We start from the raw sequence: 23,315 nt of genomic DNA, 5'->3' as shown, positions 1-23,315 counted from the left end.
GAGTGGTGGGAATTGAGGCTGCAGCGGCGGGCCCGGCAAGGAGGCGGCAGGCAACAAGCCCGCGTAATTCGCGCTGACCTGTACGGGGAGGGCAGCTTACGCAATTCGCGAGTAAACGAATTTGGGCGCCCGCTGCGAGGCTCTGTCAATGACCGCCTGTGGTGGCCGCGCCGCCCCCCCCCCCCCCCCGTGCACCTGTGCGCCTTCGCAGCTGCCAAAGCAAACGCAGGGCTGCCTCAGTCCGCTCGATTTTCAACGCGGGCCCCACGCCCCCCACCCCACCCCGGCCACGGCCGCTGCTGCCTCGGGCCCCCAGCCCCCTGGCCCTCTCGTTCCTCCGCTCTGGTTTAAAACGCCTGTTGACGCATGTAGCGGGTGCCTGCGCGCTAGCGGGCGGCCCCGCGGTTTTCTCTGCAGTCGCCACCGGGGTTCCCGAAGAAGAATCCCTGCGGGCCTCCCGACCCCGGGCTGGGGCGGCCGGGGGCGGCCAAGGCTCCCTCGGCCCGGCTGGCACGGCGGCCGGGAAGGGGCCGGTGCCATCTGGGGCTTGCGCAAGGCGCAGTGCCGAAATCGTCCTCCCGGGAAAGCGCAGCATGGAAACAAACAGGACGGGCCGCCCTCCTCTCCCGGCCCGCGACCGACGGGCACCGGGGACGGCGCGGGCTCCCCCGCAGCCAGGCTCGGGCCGGGCCGGGGCCAGGACCCAGGTGGTCGCGGCGGCTGGTGGCGGGGGGGCGCCGCGGGGCGGAGCGGCTCGGGCCAGGGGCTCGCTCGGCCGGGGTCCGCGCGCCGGCGCCCCAGGCCGTCGTCATTACCTGGCCAGTGTCGTTTTCCCCGAGCCCGGGAGGCCTCGCAGGAGGTAGAGGTGTTTCCTAAAGCTGTGGCGGCGCGGAGGTGTCCCACGCGGGGGCGGCGGGGCCGGCGGCCGAGGTTTCTGCTGCGGCCGCTGCTGCTGGAGGCTCAGCCTCCCAAAGGATTCAAGAAAACTCTCCTCCATGGGGTGGGGGCTGGCTGCGAGAGCCCCGGGTTCCCTTTCCTGAAGTCACGGTCTTGGCCAAAGCTGTTGTTTTTGTGGCTCTCCGGCCATGTGATAGATGGAGGGGCGGGCGCTCGGAGCCCAGCCCCTCCTTCCCACCCGAGCGAACCGCGCCGCGTGGGAGGGGGCGTCCCTACCTGGAAAGCTGGGGACGCTGGGAGACTGGCAGCCTGAGGACCTGGGTGACGCTCAGCACCCTCCCGACCCCCGCCCCGCTCGCCGACCCCCTCCCTTGCCTCTTCGCTCTGAGGGGAGAGGGCCTGCCCGCTGGGACACGGATACTTCGCCGGGCCGCCCGCCATGGAGGTCAGGCCCTCTGCAACAGCCCTCCTCCACCCCACCCCCGACTGGCCTGGACCTTGAAAGTGAAATAATTTTAGTCGACGATTAAAGAACGTGGACAGCATTTTGAATAGTAACAGTAAAGCCCATTGTCTCCCCCAGTTCGTGAGCACCAGTATCTGGCTAGTGTCCCAGCGGCTAATACCGCTGTCCCAGGGCCTGTATCATTTTTTTTTTTAAATCCTTCTTTAGCCTGCCAAAAATATTCTTAGAAAGCTTTGTTGCCTCTACATAACTTTAAATCTCATCAGAAAAAGCACCCCTTAAAACTCAGAGTGATCTCTCAACGGCAGCATAAACTAGGTCTCATGAGAAGACCTGTACTGCCCAGGTACTTGCTTGGGCTGCCACCTGAGAAGACACGGCCTCTCTGGAAGGATTTCAGCTCCCCAGGGAAAGGAGCAGTCTCCTGAAATCATTTATAGAGAAGTATCCAGAATTAAGTTCTGTTTCAGGAACTGGTGAGTGCCAGTTGCTTGATCACCATAGCACTCTCCAATATTTCACACTCAAGGGTGTGATAGAGTGATCCTATTTTTTTAACCAAAATTCAAGATGCACCGACCGAAAGAGACAATATTGAAAATACCATGCTGGAAAAATCCAGGAGATATGGTGGCTTTGGCTGTAATAATTACTGTAAAGTAAATTCATTTTGTTTTGGCAACTAAGGTATGAAAATTTTGAAAAGGAATTGTGAAGAAAAGCAATTTCTTTCTATAACAAAATCCAGAGATTTCATAATAAACTTTGGAAAGAAGGGCCCAAGTAGGGAGGGGCTCTGTGCTGAGAATCGCACCTTCCCCTTGGGATTCCCCTGGAGAGGTGGGGGCGGGGAGATGAGCTGCTCTCCCTTGAAAATCCCTTCCCAGAATCAGAGGAAGGATCTTGGCACTGCTGAGAAAACTAGAATTTCAAAAGCTTCTCTAAATATTAGGGGAAAACCATAAGGAATGGAGAACACACATGACTCATAAAAATAGTGATGCTTAAATGTAGGTATCCTCTATTTCTATGTATTCTATCATACTTCTTCCAAGAGTGTTTTTGCCCAGCCTCAAATACTACCTTTTTCATTCTAGACTTGCACTGTACAATACAGGAGCCACGAGCCACACAGGGCTATTGAGAACTTGAAATGTGGCTAGTACAAAGTGAGATTAAAACACACACTGAATTTTGAAGGTTCAGTATGGAAAAAAAAATGTAAAATATCTCAGTAATTTCTATATTGATTATGTGTTGAAATGATAATATGTTGTTGGTATGCTGGGTTAATATAGAATTAAAATTTTTATCGCTTGTTTCTTTTTGCCTTCTTAAGACGGCTACTAGAAGAGTCTAAATTACATATGTGGCTAGTGTATTTCTATTAGTGCTGCATGAGACCTCCATCCACTTCCATCTCCTTCTACAGAGGGGGTCCCAGGCAATGTAGGATAGGGCAGAGAGAGACACACAGCTTTGGGGTCTTGAGGTTTTAGCGTACGGAGTGTCTGTGGCAGATGGAACAACCTAGTAGAGGCTGAGAAATATGAGTGTGTTGCTCAGAAGAGAGTTCTGAGCGGGAGACAGAGCTTTGGAAATCCTTGCCCTATGAGAAGAAGATAGAGAAATAGAGCAGACAGCTGAAGAGGGGTCCCTGGAGACACCAGCATTTAAGTACTGTGTCTTTGAAGTGCATCTGCCAAAGGAGAGTATGAGAGAATGATCAGCAAAGCAGACAGAACTCTAAAATAGAGAGAGATGTATGGAGGCCCAGGAGAAAAGAGCTTAAAGGAGGAGAAAATGGGCAGCAGTACCTGGAAGTGACCCTAGACACTTTTCCTTTCTTTCAACCCCCACATGTAACCAGTCAACAAGCTCTGGCTGTTTTTTCTGATTTATTCCTCTAAACTACACTGTTTAAAGTTATCTGTGTATCTGTTTCCCCCCACTAGGCTGTAAGTAGGAGCAGTGTCACCCTTGTCACCCTCAAGATCTAACAACACAGCCTCACATTCAGGAGGTACTCAATAATTGTATGTGGACCTGAACTACTTTCTCAATAGATAAGTGTGATTTACTAAATATTAAGAATAAACCGAGATCATGATAATGTCAGCTAAGGAGCAAACAGTAAACATATCGACGGATCTGAGATCCAGCTTGCTATGAGCTGCATTCAGATCTTTACTGGGTCTCTCTAGGTGGCAGCCGCCAGAGATCTGGGCTACACCCAAGTCAGAGGATCCCTGTGATAACACTCCTTAGTGCCTTCACTTCGTCCAACCAACTTGTCAGCTCTAGGGTTCCATTCCATTTCTCACTTACGTGATGACCAGCACAATCTTACTTTGCTGCACTAGAAACCATTACCATGACAGACGTAAAGAAAACTGTAAGTCATTTTCGGCAAATAAAGAAACATTCAAATGTTTCTCTAATTACTACTGTTTAAAAGACATGGAAAAATAAGGAGGTACATAAGAAGAACTAGTGAAAACCAGGAATTTAACCCTCAAACGTACAGCTCCAAATAACCCAGGATTTGGAATGTTTAATTATAAATCAGCCCCAAGTTTCTACCCCAGAGATGCCAAGATGGCAGAAAGTCTGAGACCAAGATGGAGCTTCCGAAGCAGTCTAACCAAAGACCCTTGAACACAGCAGAACCAGTTAAAATATGTAAGCAGAAGCTCTCCCAATGCTCTCTAATCCTATTTCTTTTCTTCCCCTATCAAAAATTTTTTGACATTTTTTCTCAAAAACATAAATTAGTTTTATTCACATACATATTCCTCTTGTTATATATAAGTGATATAAATGGAAAGGACCAGACGGAAGTCTAGCTGTTTGTGTAGTAGACTCCTGACTGCCCAGAAGCTCCACTTGCACCTGCTGCCACTTTCTGCACAATCTGACCAGATAGGACCTTGTCCTCCTCTCTACTAACACTGCCCCCTCCTGGTTCTTCCCTCATCCTTCCCCTAGAAGCCAGATGGAGGCTGCAGGAAGCCAGAAGTTAGGGAAAGGGGGACAAGGGAAGAGAAGTGATGCAGCATATGTATGTCTATTTGGCTGAACTGACAGGAGAAATGCACAGGAATCTGGTGGCCTGCGAGAGGTCTGCCATGTGGAATGTTCTCTGGGCAAACCTGATTTTGCCTCTGCCTCCCACAATCCATCCCTTATTCTTTTTAGTGCCACACCCCTTCCCCAAGGTGAGGACCGTATCTGCTTTTCCACAGCAACTATTTGCCACTATGCACCAGGGCACTTAAGGACTATAAGCTTTAAAGCCTAGGAGCAAGAGAAAGTAGACTCAGCCCATTTTTCTAAAGCTCCATTCTGGAAATTAGGGCAAGATAATAAAGACAGGGGCTGGAGAGAGCTGGGGACATTCTGGAACCCAGGCACGAGCCTGGATGAAGGGTCAGCTGTCAATACAGCATAAAGGTGTTTTCAGAACTGGTCACTACTCATGCCATAGTCATGGTTAAATATTTAAAATACTACCCTTGGGTAAGGCATGGCAGTGTGGATTCTAATGTATTCATTAGAAATCCATAAGTATCGCCGGTGAAGACCCCTAAGAAAGCAAGGATTTGCCAGATCCCAGAGTCCCCTCTGCAGCTGTCTATGCCTCACACTAATACTAGTCGTTCTTCCCTGAAATCATCCCTCCTCGGCCAAAAGCAAGTTCCGTTTCACAATGGCTCTAGGAGCCTACAGAGAGAGCAAGACTCCCAAGGAGTTCAAGCAAACACTGAAGACCCTGGTCTCCATCTGGAACAGACCCACCGTCTGGTAGAAAGATGAACTAAAGCTGTACGAAATGAACATAAGGGGGAAAATAGAGCTATTTTAAATAAAGCCCTCAGTTCCCAATAAAGATGGCAGATGGAACACAAATATTTAATTGCCACACCCTCTTTGAAACCCCACTAAAATGTTTTGGGAGGGCGGTTATTTTGTTATTATATTTAAGCATAAATTATAAGAAAAAAGAGAGATTACAGCAACAAAATTTTGAAAACTGGAGAGCAAAGGCCAAGTGTTAATTTGGCAAAAACAAACAAGCAAACAAAACAACCCTGAATTGTAGACAGCTGTGAGTCAACACAATTTACCCTGCATTACACCTAAAATTTCAGGAACTAGAATATTTGGGGCTGGTGGTGAGGCCCTAAAGAGGAAGGTCAGTTGGAATTCTGTTTAAGAAACAAAACAAACAAAAAGAAAGAAGCATCCAGAGTCAAGCAATTGCCCACCTCCTAGAGAAGCCCAAAGGTATATTCCCTGGAGATCAAACAGGATACGGTGGAGTGGAGGTAAGATAAGACAGTCCAGGCTCCCTTTCTGAAAACAGAGGGAGTAAGAAAATGCCTACATGTTGGACAGTGAGTAACCACCCCTGGTTTCAATTTTTCAAATATGAATTTTCATATTTGGAGTTTGTTAAATACAACTAAACTAAAACAGAATTTAAAAAGATAGTTACCTGTAGTATGGTGCAAGTCCCACAATCCCTAACCAATATCCTTGAGGTCAGATCTGTTTCAGAATTCAGAAAGTGTGTGTTTGTTTGTTTGTCTGTATACAAGATGTGTGTATGTGCATATATATATAACCTTACATTCTGAGTGGGGGCTGGGCAGCCCATGGTAATTAAATACATTAATATTTCTGCAATGAAATGTATGCATGGTCGCACTAGGTAGGATAAATAAGGAGTAAAATTAACCTGTTTGAGTCAAGTTATTTGCTCCCAACTTAATTTTAATGCCAAACATTTAAGAAACAAAACAAAACAAAAACAGCTTTTGATTTTCAGAGCTTTTTGGATTTTAGAATTTTAGAAATGGAATCACACACCATACTTGAATATAAGGCCTACCCTTCAATCCTGATGCGATTTTTAAAATAAACTACTAAAGTTTTCCGTGCCTTATTTTCTTCCATAAAACAAATTAAAGTAGGGCAAACATCTTCAAAATTAGGTAATAAAATGTTCAAGTTGTTACCTCTTTTGTTGAGTTTTTTTATTATTCAGATAACTAATCAAGAACGGTTGGACAGATTATTCAAACCAATTTTGGTATCCCATGAGTATATCGCTGGAAATAATCCTTTGGGTGGGCACTGAGCACTCTTTCTTGATGGTTAGGATCTTCAACAGCACCAGGAAGACCGAAGAATTCAACTACAAACAAAATACAGGCCAAACAATTCCAGACAAACAGTGATCTACATGGAGTTTGCTGTCAGTTTCACAGGCTATTTCCCTATTTATGCCACTCCCCTGGCATCTAGGGCTTTACTCTGTCCCCACAGTTCCCACCCCCTGCCTGGTCCTGACTCGTCTGAGAGGGTCAGTTTCCCTCACAGCGCCTGACCTCCTGTCTCCAAATCCAAACCTGTTCTCTGCCCCATTCCCTGAGGATCCAGCTATTTACATGAGAAAGTTAATAATAAATATACTAATTCATGCAACTGTGTTACCAAGTTTATTGAGTCAATGTGTTGCTCTCCTAGATAATTTCTGTTCTGCCTGGGACATTTCAAAGACAATGCTTTAACCCAAGGAGATATTTAGAGAAAGGGAATTAACCCTTCTAAGAGCCTACTATTTTTCAGGCACTATGTTAAGTACTTTGCACAAGTTGTTTCGCTAATCCTCATTTAATATTCCCATGACGGATTGCTATTATAAATCTGTTTTTTTACAGTGGAGAAATTGAGGCTCTAAGAGGGTGTCTTGTTTAAGCTCAGCCACCCGGCCAGCAATAGCTTAAAGCTGGGAACCCATCATCCTTCCAGCACTCTGCCCCACCTCCTTCCCCCAGCGACAAGAAAACACCCTGGTGACCAGCAGGAAGAGGATTTTGAAACAGGCTGGGACTTGCGGCTTCTAGAGCCAACCACATTCTCCTGCTATTTCCCTCTATACATTTCTATCTACCCCTTGAGGTCCACTAATCAGTACATTATGCCAGACACAAAACAGGGAGGCATGGTCTCATTATATATTAAAAAAACCTGTCCATAGCTACAACGCTCGTAAATCTCCCCCACAAGAAAAGATTAATAATTAGGGGTGACTGCTCTGTAGGAGAAGACCAGAAAGCAGTCTAGCACGAATGTGGAAGATGAATATAAAAATCAAAAGTATCATCCAGAAAGTGTCCTTGACACAAAACATCCAAATTTAGCAGATGGAAAAGACTCCCGAATTGGCCACAGCCGAATATGTCCACGCTGGCTGCACGCAGCCCATTCTGGTGTCCCAGTGGGGCCACGTGTCTCATGGAGCAGGGAGGGAAAACACTCCCTTCCTAACTCAGTCGTAACATAAACTCCATGAGGACAGGACTGCTTTCACTACTAGAGCCTCTGGGTAGAGAACAGTGTCTGAACTGAGGCAACTCAATAAATATTTGTTGACTGAATAAATGAATTTCTTCACCTGCTTTCTCTGGAATTCCTCATGGCCTCTTATCCCTCCTCAGACTACATTTATCCCACATTTTCTAGCTGTCCCTCCAAATCTCAGACTCTTCTCCCAAACCTTTAGTCCTTCTCCTTCTTGCAGCAGAACCAGGTTTAAAAGACACAAAAACATTTTTACTGGGTATATGTGTATTTCTAACTGAGGAATGGAAACACAGAAAACTCTTAGAAATAAGGTTAAAAGGAAGAAAGAAAACATATGGTAAATGCAGAGTGCATTCAATTCTTATCAAATGCAGACACACATGTACACTAAAACCATAGCAGCTGTGTTTATTTCATAATTTAGGCATTTGAAAAAAAAGTGCAGTGTGTTTATTTTAAAGTTAGCTTGATGTCAAGTTTAAAATATAACGTGAGTCTGTCTACATGTTTTACCTCCTTTCCTAGAGAATTTTTTAATATTTAAATATAACCTATATCCCTAATTCCCAGCTCTCATCACACAACACTCTGGGGCAGAGGGGTGGGGGTGGTAATCCCTCATAAACTCTGTGTTGACAGAATGCTCTAAAATATGTTCTAACCAATAAAGTTGGAAATCAATTTGGTAACAAAAACCTAAGCTTTGTTGTATTTCACAAAAAGATCTACATTAAAGGAAATGGAAAATCACATGTGCAATGGCACACAGGGTTGCTATGGTAACAGACTACGTTTTTTGTATTTACTCCTCAATTGTGGTGCAGAGAGCTATTACAACCAAATAATGTCAACATCTACTTCCTTCTGATCATACAGAGGTCTCTGGAATAAGCTGTACTTACAGTTCCGGAAATTCTCATTTTTAACCAATCTTCTTCTGTCTTTTCTAGAAATTATAATTAAAAAACATATAATAATGATTAATATTTGGCATTGGGGTTAAGTTTACATCATTTAAATCATGTAGGAACATTCTCAAAACGGCAAAAGAAACCTAATAACCACAAATGTCCATTTAAACATTTAAAATATTGGGGTTGTGTATGAGTGTGTGTGTGTGTGTGTGTGTGTTTGGGCAGCAATAAGTTCTCCATGGGGAATGAAAAGAAATAAGAAGTTTAGAAAAATGTATTTGGTTTTACTCACTGGGCACACCAAACAAATCTACATTTCCCACAGCTGTGCTTATTTGAACAGTTAAAAAATACCTACTATCCTGAACTATATAATTTTGTTTCACTAAACCTTGCTTTTACCATATATCTCATAATGTACCCCTAACATTGCCTCTGGGCACATGTAAATCACTATTAACTAATGTCAACTCTCTCCCCACTACGTTATGTAGTGCACTGTCTTTTCCAGAATTTCTATTACCTTTCTAACCTTCCCCATTAGTCTTCCTCCACCTACCTGGAAAATTAACAGCCTGTCAGAATAGTCATGTCTCTCACTATGGACCAACAGAAAACACCAATAATGAGGTGCTTCCAAGTCAAGTAAATACGAATCTAATGTGCAGCTGTCACTCTATCATAACAGGATAAGACTGAGGGCTGGAGAGGAGAAAAGATGTAATGAAGAAAGGGCTCTCCTAAACTGGGCATGTCAGTCATCCACAGTAGGCCCTTATGCCAGCCTACACTGCAGCAGAGTTGGGGAATTAAATGCAACTTTCTCTGAGGGACAAATTGAAAGAGCATGTATTATCCACCCATCCACATACAGTCCTTCTCTAATTTCATGCAAGGGATGTAGCCCTTCATATTACATTTGGTGATCAGGTTTTCTCCAATTGTTTGTTGTTGTTGTGTGTGTGTGGTGTTTTAAAGAAATCAGTTAGAGAAGGTCTTCTTTGAAAGCCATAAAAATATACCTCTACTGATGTCTTCCATTGCAAGTAGATCATCTTCAGTGTCTTCCAGTCAAGGGAAACCACACAGTCATTAGGCAACAAAGATTCTGTGAAAATAAAAGGGAACAAATTTCATCTCTAATGTCATGCAGACCTTTACCCTAAATGTGAAGATATGTAAACATGTTATTTAGACTGACATAATGGTAAAAGCCTGGTTTGGAAGATATTTCATGGGTGCTAAAGCAGGAGTTACTTTGTCTCAGGGTTTTGTTAGTAAACACTATCCTGACTCAATAAAAATGCTTATGTATACATGTAAAATGCTATGTATCATAGCTCATATTCTCATTAAGTACAAATATATATATCAATAATACATATTGTATAATAACATACATATTATAACATACATATTGTACATGTAATAGCTTCAAGTGGTACAGTCACAGGACATAGAATTTAGGTAGTCATCTTTTCGTTCCTGTGACATGTATAAACAATGCAATTGTAGCAGGTTTAGTCTTCTTGTCAACTGTTCCTTCCCCATAAGAGAGTCCAGGGGGAAAATCCTCACAGACAATTAAGATGGGTCCCAAGTAAGTCCAAACACTGATATATACATATCAGCCTTACCAAACCACACAAAATATTTTTCCTATACTCACATATCCCTGGCAACATAGGTAGTTTGGTTTCTTCAGGCCTGTATGTGGCTTTACTATAAAATTCCTCCTAATACTAGGATTCATTCGAGTTCCTTGCCTCATTTACAAGGCCACTGGCCACAGATACATCAGACTTTACTTGTCCAATCTGGCCAAACAAATCAGGGGACAGTTTCCACTTACAGTTTTTTCCTCTCCTTTTTTAAGCACCCACCATATCCAAACGTGAAATTCTTTCCTTATATTTTTCTTTTAAGCCACATCTGTATCAGCACTGCTTATAATTCACTTCCACATTGAAGCCATCCCCCCAAAACCATAACCCCATATTCTCTTCAACAATCCCTTAAGCACTGCCAACCTCACTCATAAAATATTCATAAGCTTGTCATTTATATTTTCTATGTGCAATAATTTTGTTTTGTGTTAGTCTTGTCTCCCCATTTAGAAGGTGAGCTATTTGATGAATGAGGTCTATTTCCTCTAGAAAGCTTTCCAAAGCTTAATTAATGGATGCTTGATCATTATTGTTGATTATGATGGTATTGTGCATTCAAGGGAGGAGGAAGTTTAGAATCTTTTCACACCAGTGCCTTCATGCTTTCTGATGCTGATCTAAGGCAGTGATTGTTAATCTTTTTGAGTCATGCGCTGCCCCCCCCCGCCCCAGAAGCTGATAAAATCTATGAACTGTCTCAGAAAAATGGTCCAGAATGACACAAAAATTTTTGCAAATAATTCTAAAATATGGACCTAGGACTAAGACCCCTGACCTAAAATGACTTCACTTATCATTTAAAATTCCCTATAGCAAATGCAATTTAATTTTTTTTAATTGGTGTATTTCTTCAGTGCATCTAGCAGGATAGCATATTGTAGCAAACAGTAAGATGTGACTATAGGCAAAGTTTACAAAAATGATAGACATAATGCTAGAACCTCAAGGGCAGGTTTTTAATTGTGATCCCTCGTGCTGAGACTTAGCCAATCTTGGGTCTAGGTTCTGAGGACCAATTCTGTCCAGACCAGCAGAAATTTAGGAGCAAAGTAAAAACCTCTGGAAGATAAGCTGTGAGATGACAGCAGGGCCCAGGGAGCCGGTAGGTGTAGAAAAGAAAGATTATCAGGAAGATACAAGAGAACTGTGGGGACGGGAGCTGTGACTTCCCGACTCTTACAGTTTCTGTCCCCAAGGAAGGGGACACATTCACCTCTAGGAAATCATTGACACTGCAGCTGATTTACAAGTAAGGAAAAATGGGGTATGTGCTCCATTTCCTGTTTAAGACATGTAGCATCTTAAATATGTTTATTATTTAGAAGAAATCTACTGAGAATGTTACTTAGGATGTCACAAAACCATTTTCGTGTGTTTTAATCCCAGGTGGGTTTTTCATTTCCAAAATTTTTTTATCATTTAATCTTCACTCTTCCCCCCTCTTTACTATTCTCATATCTACGAGTCATACTGTGAATCAGAAAGAAAAGGGTCATGTGCCAAATAAGGGAAATGTATAAAATAGATTTAAAAAAAAAAATGGTAACCCATCTCTATTTGTTACATAATTACTGTTTGACTGCCTCATCCTTTGCTCTTCTCAGTGTCTATTTATATCGAGAGTCCAAGGATTCTAAGTGTTCGAAGACATTTAAGACTGCTGGTCCTAGAGGTAGAGGCAGGCAGGTGATCTGAAAACCAAGCACCATTTGCCAAGAGTCCTCTACTTCCACTGCCAAAAAGCATCACGAGATCAATTAACTGCATGAAATCACTAACACAAGGTAGAAACACTTCAAAAAATTACTCATATATGTTAAACTGACTTTTTATTTGGAGCGAATAAACACAGTTTACCCATTGGAATTCCAGGGGATCCAAAAAGCTTCACTAGTTGAAAGGCAAACCCTTGTGATAACTGCAGCTCAAGGGCATCAAAGCCAGTGCTTGTTAAATCTTGGTTATCCTCAGTTTGCAAGAACTGTAACGGCTTAGGTTCTTGCCATATCCTCAGCTTCTCATCAAAACTTTTATTTAAAAGGTGAAGATCAGAAGTGACCCTAAAAGAGTACAAAGGATCAGCTTGGCTACTTAAAATTTCTGAAGAACTAAACCCTATATCACTTAGTTGGTTATCTACCCTTGTTTGAGATTTGAACGTCAAAAATGACTTCTTGCTTGTAAAAGATACCATCCGAAAGCTAGATGTATATTGTAGCACAAGAGAAGGAATAGGATTTCTGTAAAAATATACAGAGTGTCTATTAAATGTCAAGTAATGAGAATAAGATGGTCTACCAATATTTAGAGGAGGATCTTTGGTAATATCAAAGTAAAACCATGATGGATGATGATTAAAGGTCATAAGTTTCTGTGTATTCTCCTCTTTATTATTTATTTCTGAAATTCCATCTTTTTCTTCTTCCAAAATAATTTTTAGCCCATGGCTTTCTGTTAACAAGCCACATTCCCCGCTTTCTTTTACACTGATATAGCTCTGTGCCAGTAAGTTAAAGTTTGGTGCCAAATTGAAAATCCTTTTCTCTCTCCTCTTCTTATTCTTTGTGGAGTGTAAGTCACTCTTTGGGATATCCAGTTTAGGCAAGCAGCTTCTAAAGATACTAGTTTCTGTTGCTATGACTGAATCTGTATTCTCAGTTGAGGGTGACAAATCTTCATTTTCTACCAATAGCTTCTCTTCTACCAATGTTTCTGGACTGCTTCCTGGTACTGAAGTTTCTTCAGAAGTGGAGATCAATGTAATCAATTGTCCTCTGCTGTCTGGAGAGGCCAGCTTTTGCCATCTATCTTTCTTTGGTCTTTGTTCGCATATAAATTTATGAGGTCCCTCAGGCCAACCCCCCAAACAGGGTTGTCTCTCAGAACCCAGCTGTAATTCTTCATCAGATAGATTGTTTGAAAAAAATGCCCAATAATTGTTTTTAGTTGCATTTACTCCTTGTTCCTTTCTTAAATCTTCATCTGAGGTTCTGGACCCATACTGATGGCACAGAATTGTTTCATTCTGGAGTCTTTTATCTACCTTCTCTCTCTTCTGCATAAATGAGCAGGGGACATCAGCGAATCTGCCCTGGATGTCTGATGCCGTGGGATGCCTATGTCCAGGATGCTTTCCTACCTTCGTGCCTGAGCAGCCATCACTTGCTACACAGGAAAGATTCTGAGTCATTGTTGGGCAAGTTACAGAGTTTTCATTTGACATCGATGACATATTTTGAAACAAATCATTGTTTTCCTTAGGGAGGTAATTTTTTGGTGTATTGTCCAGCTCAACTACAGATACAACATTTGGAAAACTATCTTCAGGATTTATGCTTTTCCGTACTTCATCTTTGTGGCTGTTCACTAAATCTCCTTGTTCATTTCCCAGCCCACCAGTGTAAGTGTATGCTGATTCTCTTTTGGTGTCTTCCAAGTCTTCCTCTTCACTTTGAGATGAATCCTGATCTCCTGGCGTATGATAACTTAAGGTTTCAAGTGAGTTTTCCTCTATGATTTTACTATGACTGTTCTGCTTTTTATTTCTTTTTCTGCTTCTCTTCTGTTTGGTTTTGCTGAGCCTGTGCCCAGTTTTCTTCAAATCTCTTTCTCTGAAATATAAAAGAATTAAGAATATTTATAACTTGATTATTTGTGTAACCCTAGCAAACTAAAACATTATACTCTTACTGTGCAAAGTCACAAATCATTAGTACAAGAGATTCTAAAGCATTATGTACTTTGTAGTATTTTTTAAAATTACTTTTTAAAAGAAAAACTTTAATTCTCTCAATTAAAAATTAGTACACTTTGAGAAATTTACAAGTCATTTTCACATACTTGTTTCATAAACCAGTAACTTTATGAAAACCTAATATTTTTCTTGAGAAAATATTATTTATATATGCAAAATATTATATATATAACCTACCAATAAACATCTTCGTTTTCCTAAGTCTTGAATTTTGAAAAGTGTAGCTGTATAGTCACAGAATGGGACAACTGTAGTAGCTTTAATAGCTAGATTTTCACTAGACATGAAAACTTTAGCAATTAAATTGCTCCATCAAATTACAAAGAATATTTGATGACAAGCAGCAAAGTCCAGTGTTTGCAGATATACTTCTAATTGCACACCTGGCAGTGGTTCTAAAGGAGAGGTTCTACCACTACTTTGTGAGGTGTTTGTAAATGTGTGAAGGCATTTTTGGTGGTCACAATGACTGGAGATGTGTTGCTGGCACTTGGTACTAACGCCAGGGATGTTTACCACCCTGTAATGCCAGGGACAATTCCACAGTAAAAAATTATCCTACCTAAAAGAATAATAGTGTTCACATTGAGCACACTAAAAGTTCACAGGTCTCCTTAATTGAAGATAATCTTTTGATTCTAACAGAAAAAAGAGGATTTAGAACATTTTCTAATTTATAATCTAAAGGTCTACTTATCTTCTATAAGGTAAAGTTAGAGACATAGTAAAATGCAGTGGGGGGAAGGACAATAGACACAGCTGAGGGAAAAAAAATCCAGGATAGAGAACAGAAAAACAAACAAACAAACATGGAAGGCAAAAGAAATAATGAGGAAAGAATTCAGTTGATTGGCTGGGTGTTGGACAAAGGAACTCGTTCAATATACCCCTGGCCCCTGGCCTGGTTTATTCCATGCCATGCTGTCAGGCAATTTGCAATAGACAGGAGCCCTGAACACCTTGTTCTTTGTCACCTAATTGCTACTGTCCTTGTTTACACATTCCTGGATGTTAGCATAGAAAGAACATTAGGAAATGCTAAATTACTGAGAAGCAGTTGTGATGAGACTTCTATGAAAAGGATGTCAAGTAAAGAATGCAAACTTTGGCAGTAACTCCTCATGGTCAGTTCTAGCTGATTCTAGTGGAAGCTTTTAGCGGAAGGCTAAGGTGCAGTAAGTTAATGAAACTCACACTACAAACTAGGATGTTACTCTACAAACAAACTCCACTCTCTTTGCCCAAATATGAACCATCCCACTGCAGGGAAAAGGAGGAAAAGACTGGATGTTGCCCAGAGCAGCGGGGCCGAGCATCATGATGTCTGCCTTGGAAAACTACATCAACTGAACTGTTGCAGTTATAACTTCTAAGGGAAGAATGATTGTGGGAACACTGAAAGGGTTTGACCAGACCATTAATTTGATTTTGGATGAAAGCCATGAACGAGTGTTCAGCTCTTCACAGGGAGCAGAACATGTGGTGCTGGGGTTATACATTGTAAGACGTGACAATGTTGCAGTCACTGGAGAAATTGATGAAGAGACAGATTCTGAGCTTGATTTGGGGAATATTTGAGCAGAACCTCTAAACTCTGTAGCACACTGGGGCGCCTGGGTGGCTCATTCGGTTAAGCGTCTGCCTTTGGCTCAGGTCATGATCCCAGGGTCCTGGGATCGAGCCCCGCATCGGGCTCCCTGCTCAGTGGGGAACCTGCTTCTCCCTCTTCCTCTGCCTGCTGCTCTGCCTACTTGTGCTCTTACTCTGTCTGTCAAATAAATAAATAAATCTTAAAAAAAAAAAAACAACTCTGTAGCACACTGAGGAAAAATTACATACATTGGACATCTATAAATCTTTGTATAGAAACTGATTCTTCTGAGGATGATGTATGGAATTTTTATGAATGTGTAATTGTGGATTTTTGACTCCATATTGATTCATTATAATATGATATATAAATTAAAATATTTCTACATTTCCTTGAAAAAAAAAAAAAGGAGGAAAAGAATGGGTAGAGCTTGTTGTTGCCTTATGTACTGGAGTAAATGGTAATATACTGAGGACTTTAGACTCATGCCAGCACTGGTGATTCTGTGGAGATGAAAGTACTTATGTATAGCTTTAAACAGCTCTCCACAGCACATGGAAAGAGAACCCTAACTGATGGAAATGGGGTTACTAGATACTTATGGTTCATCACAAAAATGCTTATAACTCCCTATGCTATCAGGAATTCTAATGTCTGCAATGTGACTTTGAAAACTGACTTAAAAAAAACAAACTATTCATTGCACACTTGCTATGTTTGTACTAACTCACCTAATCTTCACAACAATGATATGCAGGAAGGCAAATGCTAGTCTTATTCCCATCTCCAAAAGGCAACTGAGAAAAGAGAAATTAAAGAATTTGCCTAGCTACAGCCACTGTGGAAAACATTAGGGAGGTTCCTCAAAAAGTTACAGATAGAACTACCATATGATCCAGTAATTCCACTGCTGAGAATACTGAGAATATATCCAAAGGATACAAAAAAACTAACTCAAAAAGGTATCTGCACTCCCATATTCATAGCAGCATTGTTTATAATAACCAAGACAGAAACAACCAGAGTCCATTGAGAGATGAAGAGATAAAGAAGCTGTGGTATATGTATATAATGGAATATTATTTGGCCATTAAAAACAAGGAAATCCTATCATTTCCAACAACATGGATGGACCTTGAAGGCATTATGCCAAGTGAAATAAGTGAGACAGAGAAAGACAAATACTGTATGACCTCACTTACATGTGGAATCTTAAAACAAAACAAAACAAAAAACCAAACTCGTAAAAAAGGAAATCAGAGTTGTGGTTACCAGATATGGGGTCTTGGTGGGGGAGGAATTAGAGGAAAGGGGTCAAAAGGCACAAATTTCCAGTTATCAGGTAAATAAGTCCTAGTAATGTAATGTACCACATGATGACTATTGTTAACACTGCTGTGTGGTATACAGAGAAGTTGTGAAGACAATAGATCCCAAGAGTTCTCATCACAAAGAGGATTTTCTTTCTTTTTAAAAATTGCATCTACATGACGTGACAAATGTTAACGAAACCTATTGTGATAACCATTTAACAACAAACATAAATCAAACCATTATGCTATACGCCTTAAATTTATACAATGATAGATGCCAGTTGTTTCTCAATAGAACTGGAAAAAGAAAAAAGAATTTGCCCAATGTCACATGGCTACTGGCAGGATTCAGACCAAAGCTGACTGTCTCTAAGAGTTCATACTCTTTAGCCATCATGCAAAACTGCCTCTTAATTTAAAAAGAGAATTTTATAAAAACACTTCCCTTCTCTTAACTTCCTTCTCTCCTTCCTTTCATCTTCAAATTGTCACATATACATAAGCACAGAGATATTCAGCTGGTAAGGGCTGAGTCCTTCCCATGGAAACAGCAGTTGGGCCTTGACTCCTACTATCACCTAGTAGTGACTTGAGAGTTTTCTCTTGTCCTCTCTCTTTCTGAATCAAAGCAAATAATAAACAACAACAGAAAGTGAGAGGAGGTGGTGTGGAGCAGAACCCATCTCCCTAATCAGCCTTTATGTCAAGGCTCCATATGAGCAATAGGTAGATGGCCTAAAACTTTAGATAGGCAAATGGACATAAGGGTCTTCTCCTGGAGTTTATTCATTTGTCACAGGGTGGAAGTAGTGAGAAATGATCACATTCTGGATATATTTTAAAGGAAAAACAAGCAAGACTTGAAAATAAATTGGATATAGAGTATAAGAAAAAGATCAACATGAATAAAAGGATTTGGGCCTGAACAATTGAAGGGATGAAGTGGCCATTTACTGAGACATAGAAAGAAGCCTATGAAAGATACGGGCTTGGAGACAGAGTTGCCAAATCAGTTGCCTCAAAGTTCAGTTCAGAGTTTGAACCAATAAGCTAATCTGTCCTTATAGCCAAGGTTAGAAAGTGGAGAAGATGAGGGCTTTGCCAATACTCCTCAAGGGTTCTTTTGTTTTTTGAATGAATTACAATCTGATAGCTACTTAGAGAAAGGGTAGTAGAAACCTGCTAATGATGAAAATTCAGGATGCCTGCAGAGAAGTTAACATGGATCATGAAAGAATGAGGTGTTTTAAAAAATAAACTATCAAAGTCTGGGAGATCAGGCAATTTATTAAGGTAGTTTGCTAAAAGAGTCAGTCAAAGGAGAACCTAAGGATTGGAATTTCAATTGAAAATACAACACAATGCCAAGAAGTATGAAAATCAAAAGACTGAGTGCACAGGGAAGTGTGCCCACGACTTGGACTAGTTCTGTACCATGAAGCTCTCTCTATACAGCTATCATACCTGGTCCAGTATGTGGACCAGGCCTCCTGGAAAGGAAACACAAACCAATAACTGACTTGTGAAGCACCTGGGAGAGAAGAGAGGGGATGCTGGTGGTGATAACTTCCGTTACAATGTGTATGCATGGGAGGTGCTAATCAGTAGATGTATTTATAAAGTGTGGGAGGCTCATCAAACCTGTGCCAAGGCTCATTAAGCTTGATCTAATTTGTGCTGACTCATTTAGGGATGAATGGCACCATTAAAAGAAAAGAAACATCACTACATAAAAGTTGGTCACGGAGAAGAAATCAGGAGAGTTGGAGGCATAGGCTATAGCTTTAGAAAAGAAAGGAGTGAGTAGGAAATGAACAAATAGTAACACATCTCTGATTAATTATAGTATTTTGTTTTCTAGATGGTGGCTGAGAATCCAAGCTCCTAGATAGGAAGGAGTGTACCTCTTAAGAATGAGAAAAAGAGCGTTTGCTCAGAGATAAGCTAACCTGACCAAGTGAGCTGTGACTTGAAGACAGAGGAGAGGGAACATCCAGATAAAGCCAAAACTAACTACTAGGGAGGGAGAAAAAAAAAAAAGTTATGGTAAGTGCCTAAAGTAGAGAGCTAAAACCAGTATTTTCTTTTTTAAGATTTTATTTATTTATTTGAGAGTCAGCGAGAGAGAAAGAAGGGGAGAGAGCACGAGCAGGGGAAGAGTAGAGGGAGAGGAAGAAGACTCCCCACTGAGCAGGGAACCTGACTTGGGACTTGATCCCAGGACTCCAGTATCATGGCCTGAGCCTAAAGCAGAACTCAACTGCCTGAACCACCCAGGCACCCCTAAAATCAGTATTTTCAATTGCAGAGGCCTATATACTAATTCATGAAGCATGAGCAATAAATTAAGTAGAATTCAATTAAAACACACACACAGATTATAAATGAGAGCTCTCACAGCTTTTTTTAGAATGACTGTAGTTGAACTAATCCAGGCCTAGATCCTAGTCCTGGTTCAATAAAAGCTAGTGGTGGGATCCTGGGCAAATCAGATCTCCCTTCTAAAATGGGGATAACACTACCTCCTTGCAGAGTTGTAAAGTTTACTAATATAGATGCTCCTAAATGACCTCTGACATGGCAGATTTAATAATTCTCTCCATTGCCTCTGTACAATATAATGACTGACGCCAATGGTACAAAAAATGTTCCCAGCTAAATGGCTGTTTTCTAGTACCACCACACCCTTCTGCTCCCATTGTTTAGGGCTGTATATTTACAAAGAGACAGATGAGTTTTTTCCCAAGTCTGTTTATACTAATCATAATTGTTACTATAACTGTGTGGTTTGATTAAACACTATGTAAACATTACATCAACCAGTGGAATAGGAATACAAGAAAGTTTCTATAATAAAATAAATAATAAATCAATAAAGATGAGGCAATCAACAGTTGTTATCAAATGAGGTGTGGGAAAGATGACTATGATGTTTGGTTCAAAATTATAAAAACCTGTAATTCCACACTCATACTGCTTCGAAGAATTCTTTGGGTGCTCCCTCCAATTTACATCAATAGAAACTAGAAATTCATGACAATGCATTACAGGTATAGCTCATACATAAAAAAATAAAATAACCAGAATCATACACTAAACAGAATCATACATAAATACTAGTAAATGGATGTGTATGTAAGCATGCATTTTAAGTTCAAATAAAATGTTTAAAGTATGTATCATTTCTTAATGATTCCTCACTTAATCAACTTTTTCAATGAACTAACCACCTGCTTGTCCCAATTATCTTAGATAAAAAGACTTTTACTATAAATAAAGCACCTAGCACAATCTCTGGTACCTGGTGAATATTTTGTAAATGGCTGCTCTTATTTTTACCACATATCAACAACAAAATGATCTTATATATTTCACAGAGACTCTCAGGATACTATTCAAGATTAGAATGTGACAATGGCTAGTATGATTTATACAAAAAAGAACAGTTGAGATAGAAGAGCTGGAAAGTTCTCAAAATGTGATTTATTTAATATAATTGCACATTAGAAGTAGAGAAAAATTTTTCAAGTGTCCAAATATAGACAAACTGACAAACCCACCACCTTTATCAGAGATTAAAACACCTCTCTCAGTAGTTGATAGAACAAGCAGACAAAAGAAAGGGTATAAAAGTTATAAATAACACAACTAATAATGCTCAATATAATGATCATCTGGAACACTACATTCAAAAATTAAACACATTCTTTTCAAACCATATGGAATATTTACAGAAATTAACCAGGCCATCATGATAGCCTCCACAAATTTCAAAGCATTACTAATGTAGAGATCATATTCTTTGACCATAATGCAATTAATTTTGAAATTAGTAATAAAAATTTTTTTGGAAAAATTTTAAAATGTTGAAAAATTCATGGATGGAAAAATTTGTAATAGAAATATGTAGACAGGAATAACAGTAAAAAATAATTACATATAAAAGTGTCATTTGAAGGGATATTTCCCATAAATGTTCACTTCAAAAAAAAAAGCAAAAGTACAAAATTAAAGAGTTAACCACACTATCGAAGAAGTTAGAAAAAGAGCAGAAAAAACTCCCAAAAGGGAAGGAATCATAAAAAAATCAAAAAGATAACAAAGAAACATAAAATAAACACACCATTGTCAGGACCAACAAATTCAGAAGTTGGTTATTTGAAAAGATTAGTAAAATTTGCAAACCCCTGGTAAGATTAATCTAAGTGGAAAAGAAGCAATTTAGTCTTAGGGATGCAAAAGGAGGCACAAAGGGCACCTGGGTGGCTCAGTTGAGTTAAGCAACCCACTCCTGATTTCATCTCAGCCATGATCTCAGGATCATGAGATTGAGCCCTGCATCAGGCTCCATGCTGGATGTGGAGCCTGCTTGGAATTCTCTCTCTCCCTCCCCCACAACACTGCTTTCTCTTTCTCTCTCTAAAAAAAAAAGAAAGAAAGAAAGAAAAGAAAAAGGAAGCACAAAAGCAGTTCCAGAAGAGATTTTAAAAGATAAAAGGATTGCGGCATTATTTACAATAACCGAGACATGGAAGCACTCTAAGTGTTCATCAGTGAATGAATGGATAAAGAAATCGGTGTGTGTGTATACACACACAAACACACACACAATAGAATATTAGTCATAAAAAGAAGAAAATCTTGCCATTTGTGACAACATGGATGGACCTTAAGGGCATTATACTAAGTGAAATAAGTCAGAGAAAGACAAATACTGCATAATCTCACTCCTATGTGGAATCTAAAAAGAGCTCACAGAGACAGAGAACATATTGGTGGTTAGCAAAGGGATAAGGTAGAAGATGGATAAAATGGGTAAAGGTGGACAAAAAGTCCCGTGGCAGGTAGCTGTGCATGTGTTTCTGAAGCAGCTTGCACATAGTTTGCTGAGACCAGGGTGAGCAAAAAAGATCTTTTCTCCGAAGATAGGGATCTGTGCTCTGATCACTGATTGCTGCTTCTAAGCACAGAAGTGCAGACAAAGAAGAGGGCAGCCACTGTTGTTGCACAACTCTCCCACCCCATTGTTGCAAGCCATTTCTCTAGCTGAAGTGCCCTCAGGAGATTTAAAGGGCTGACACCCTTGCCACCCGCCCTTTCGTTTTTCTTTTTTTCTCTTTTTGGGAGCCAGACATTAAAGACTAGGACATTCAAAAGCAACTTCATATATGGGGAAAATTAGGAAATGACTGCACATACCCAGGGAAAGGCACAGGTTCAGAAAAGACTTGAGAGAGGGCACCTGGGTGGCTCAGTTGGTTAAGTGTCTGCCTTTGGCTCAGGTCATGATCCTGGGGTCCTGGGATGGAGCTCCACATTGGGTTCCCTGCTTAGTGCAGAGTCTGCTTCTCCATTTCCCTCTGACCTGCCCCCCTACTTGTGCTCTTGCTCTCTCAATGAATAAAAAATATTTAAAAAAAAAAAGAAAGAAAGAAAAGGCTTCAGAGGACCTTAACTTACATCATAGGCTGATCCATGGTTCAGAGACAACCTAAAACAAAACAAAACAAAAACACCAAAAAACTCAGCAAACTCTAGTGAAGGGGGAAATTTTGATTTTTCAGAGTTCCACATTATTATATTCAAATGCCCGGTTTTCAGCAAAAAATCATAAGACATACAAAGAAACAGAAAGGTATGGCCAATCTCAAAGAAAAAAAAAATCAACAGAAATTGTCCCTGAAAAAGTAACTGATGGCAGATCAACTAGACAGTTGTTAAAACAACTGCTTTAAAGATGATCAAAGAACTAAAGATGTGGAGAATGTCAAGAAAACTTTGTATGAACAAAATAGAAATATCAATAAAGAGATCAAAAACCTGGAAAAAAAGAAAAGAAAAATTCTGAAGCCAAAAAGTACAGAAACTGTAAATAAAATTCCACTAGAGGGATTCAAAGGCAGATTTGAGTAGGCAGAACACATACAATAAGCAAACTTGAGGACAGGACAATGGAAGTGATCAAGTCTGAGGAATAGAAAGAAAAAAGATTGGACAAAAGTGGCAGAGCCTAAGGTACTTGTTGGATACCGTCAACTGGATAAATATTCACATTGTGGAAGTCCCACAAAAAGAGGGGGGAAAGGCAGAGAGAATATTTGAAGAAATAATGGCAGAAAATTTCCCAACTTTCATGAAAGACATGAATATAAACATCCAAGAAGCCTAATAAACTCCACGTAAGATGAACTCAAAGAGAACGACAAAAAGCCACATAGTCAAACTTTCAAAAGCCAAAGACAAAAAGATAATCTTGAAGAGAACAATAGAGAAGCAACTTGTCACATGCAGGGATCCTCAATAATAATATAAGCAGATTTCTCATAAGAAACTTAACAGAC

At 40.4% G+C, this 23,315-nt stretch overlaps 2 protein-coding genes and 1 pseudogene across 23 annotated transcripts in view; 1 reads left to right on the top strand and 2 right to left on the bottom strand.

The window, feature by feature from the left end:
* The window catches only part of N4BP2L1 (NEDD4 binding protein 2 like 1), a 30,596-nt gene extending 29,364 nt beyond the window's left edge, over window positions 1-1,232 (bottom strand). For 2 of the 6 annotated variants that reach the window (XM_045869287.3, XM_064586248.1), the window contains exon 1: window positions 816-1,230. In XM_045869287.3, coding sequence (XP_045725243.1) covers window positions 816-997 — 182 coding nt within the window. In that variant the 5' untranslated portion in view covers window positions 998-1,230. Of the gene's footprint in view, window positions 1-815 lie in introns of all 6 variants that reach the window. The other 4 variants (XM_045869290.3, XM_045869288.3, XM_064586247.1 and 1 more) reach the window with 4 other exon arrangements.
* The window catches only part of LOC123839639 (NEDD4-binding protein 2-like 2), a 106,083-nt gene that overhangs the window by 23,281 nt on the left and 59,487 nt on the right, over window positions 1-23,315 (bottom strand). For 5 of the 17 annotated variants that reach the window (XM_064586242.1, XM_064586243.1, XM_045869296.3 and 2 more), the window contains 4 exons: window positions 12,174-13,927; window positions 9,672-9,757; window positions 8,638-8,681; window positions 5,792-6,563 (listed from right to left, as the gene is read on the bottom strand). In XM_064586242.1, coding sequence (XP_064442312.1) covers window positions 8,658-8,681; window positions 9,672-9,757; window positions 12,174-13,927 — 1,864 coding nt within the window. In that variant the 3' untranslated portion in view covers window positions 5,792-6,563; window positions 8,638-8,657. Of the gene's footprint in view, window positions 1-5,791; window positions 6,564-8,637; window positions 8,682-9,671; window positions 9,758-12,173; window positions 13,928-23,315 lie in introns of those variants that run through there. The other 12 variants (XM_064586234.1, XM_064586236.1, XM_064586233.1 and 9 more) reach the window with 8 other exon arrangements.
* LOC123838422 (U6 snRNA-associated Sm-like protein LSm8) lies at window positions 15,370-17,899 on the top strand (annotated as a pseudogene).

Source organism: Mirounga angustirostris, unplaced genomic scaffold (genome assembly GCF_029215605.1).
Source record: "Mirounga angustirostris isolate CCGP_5_RB_7025 unplaced genomic scaffold, mMirAng1.0.hap1 SCAF_3, whole genome shotgun sequence".
Lineage (NCBI taxonomy): Eukaryota > Metazoa > Chordata > Mammalia > Carnivora > Phocidae > Mirounga > Mirounga angustirostris.
The sequence above is the reverse complement of the archived record's forward strand: the minus strand, read 5'-3'. Positions and strand labels throughout refer to the sequence as shown.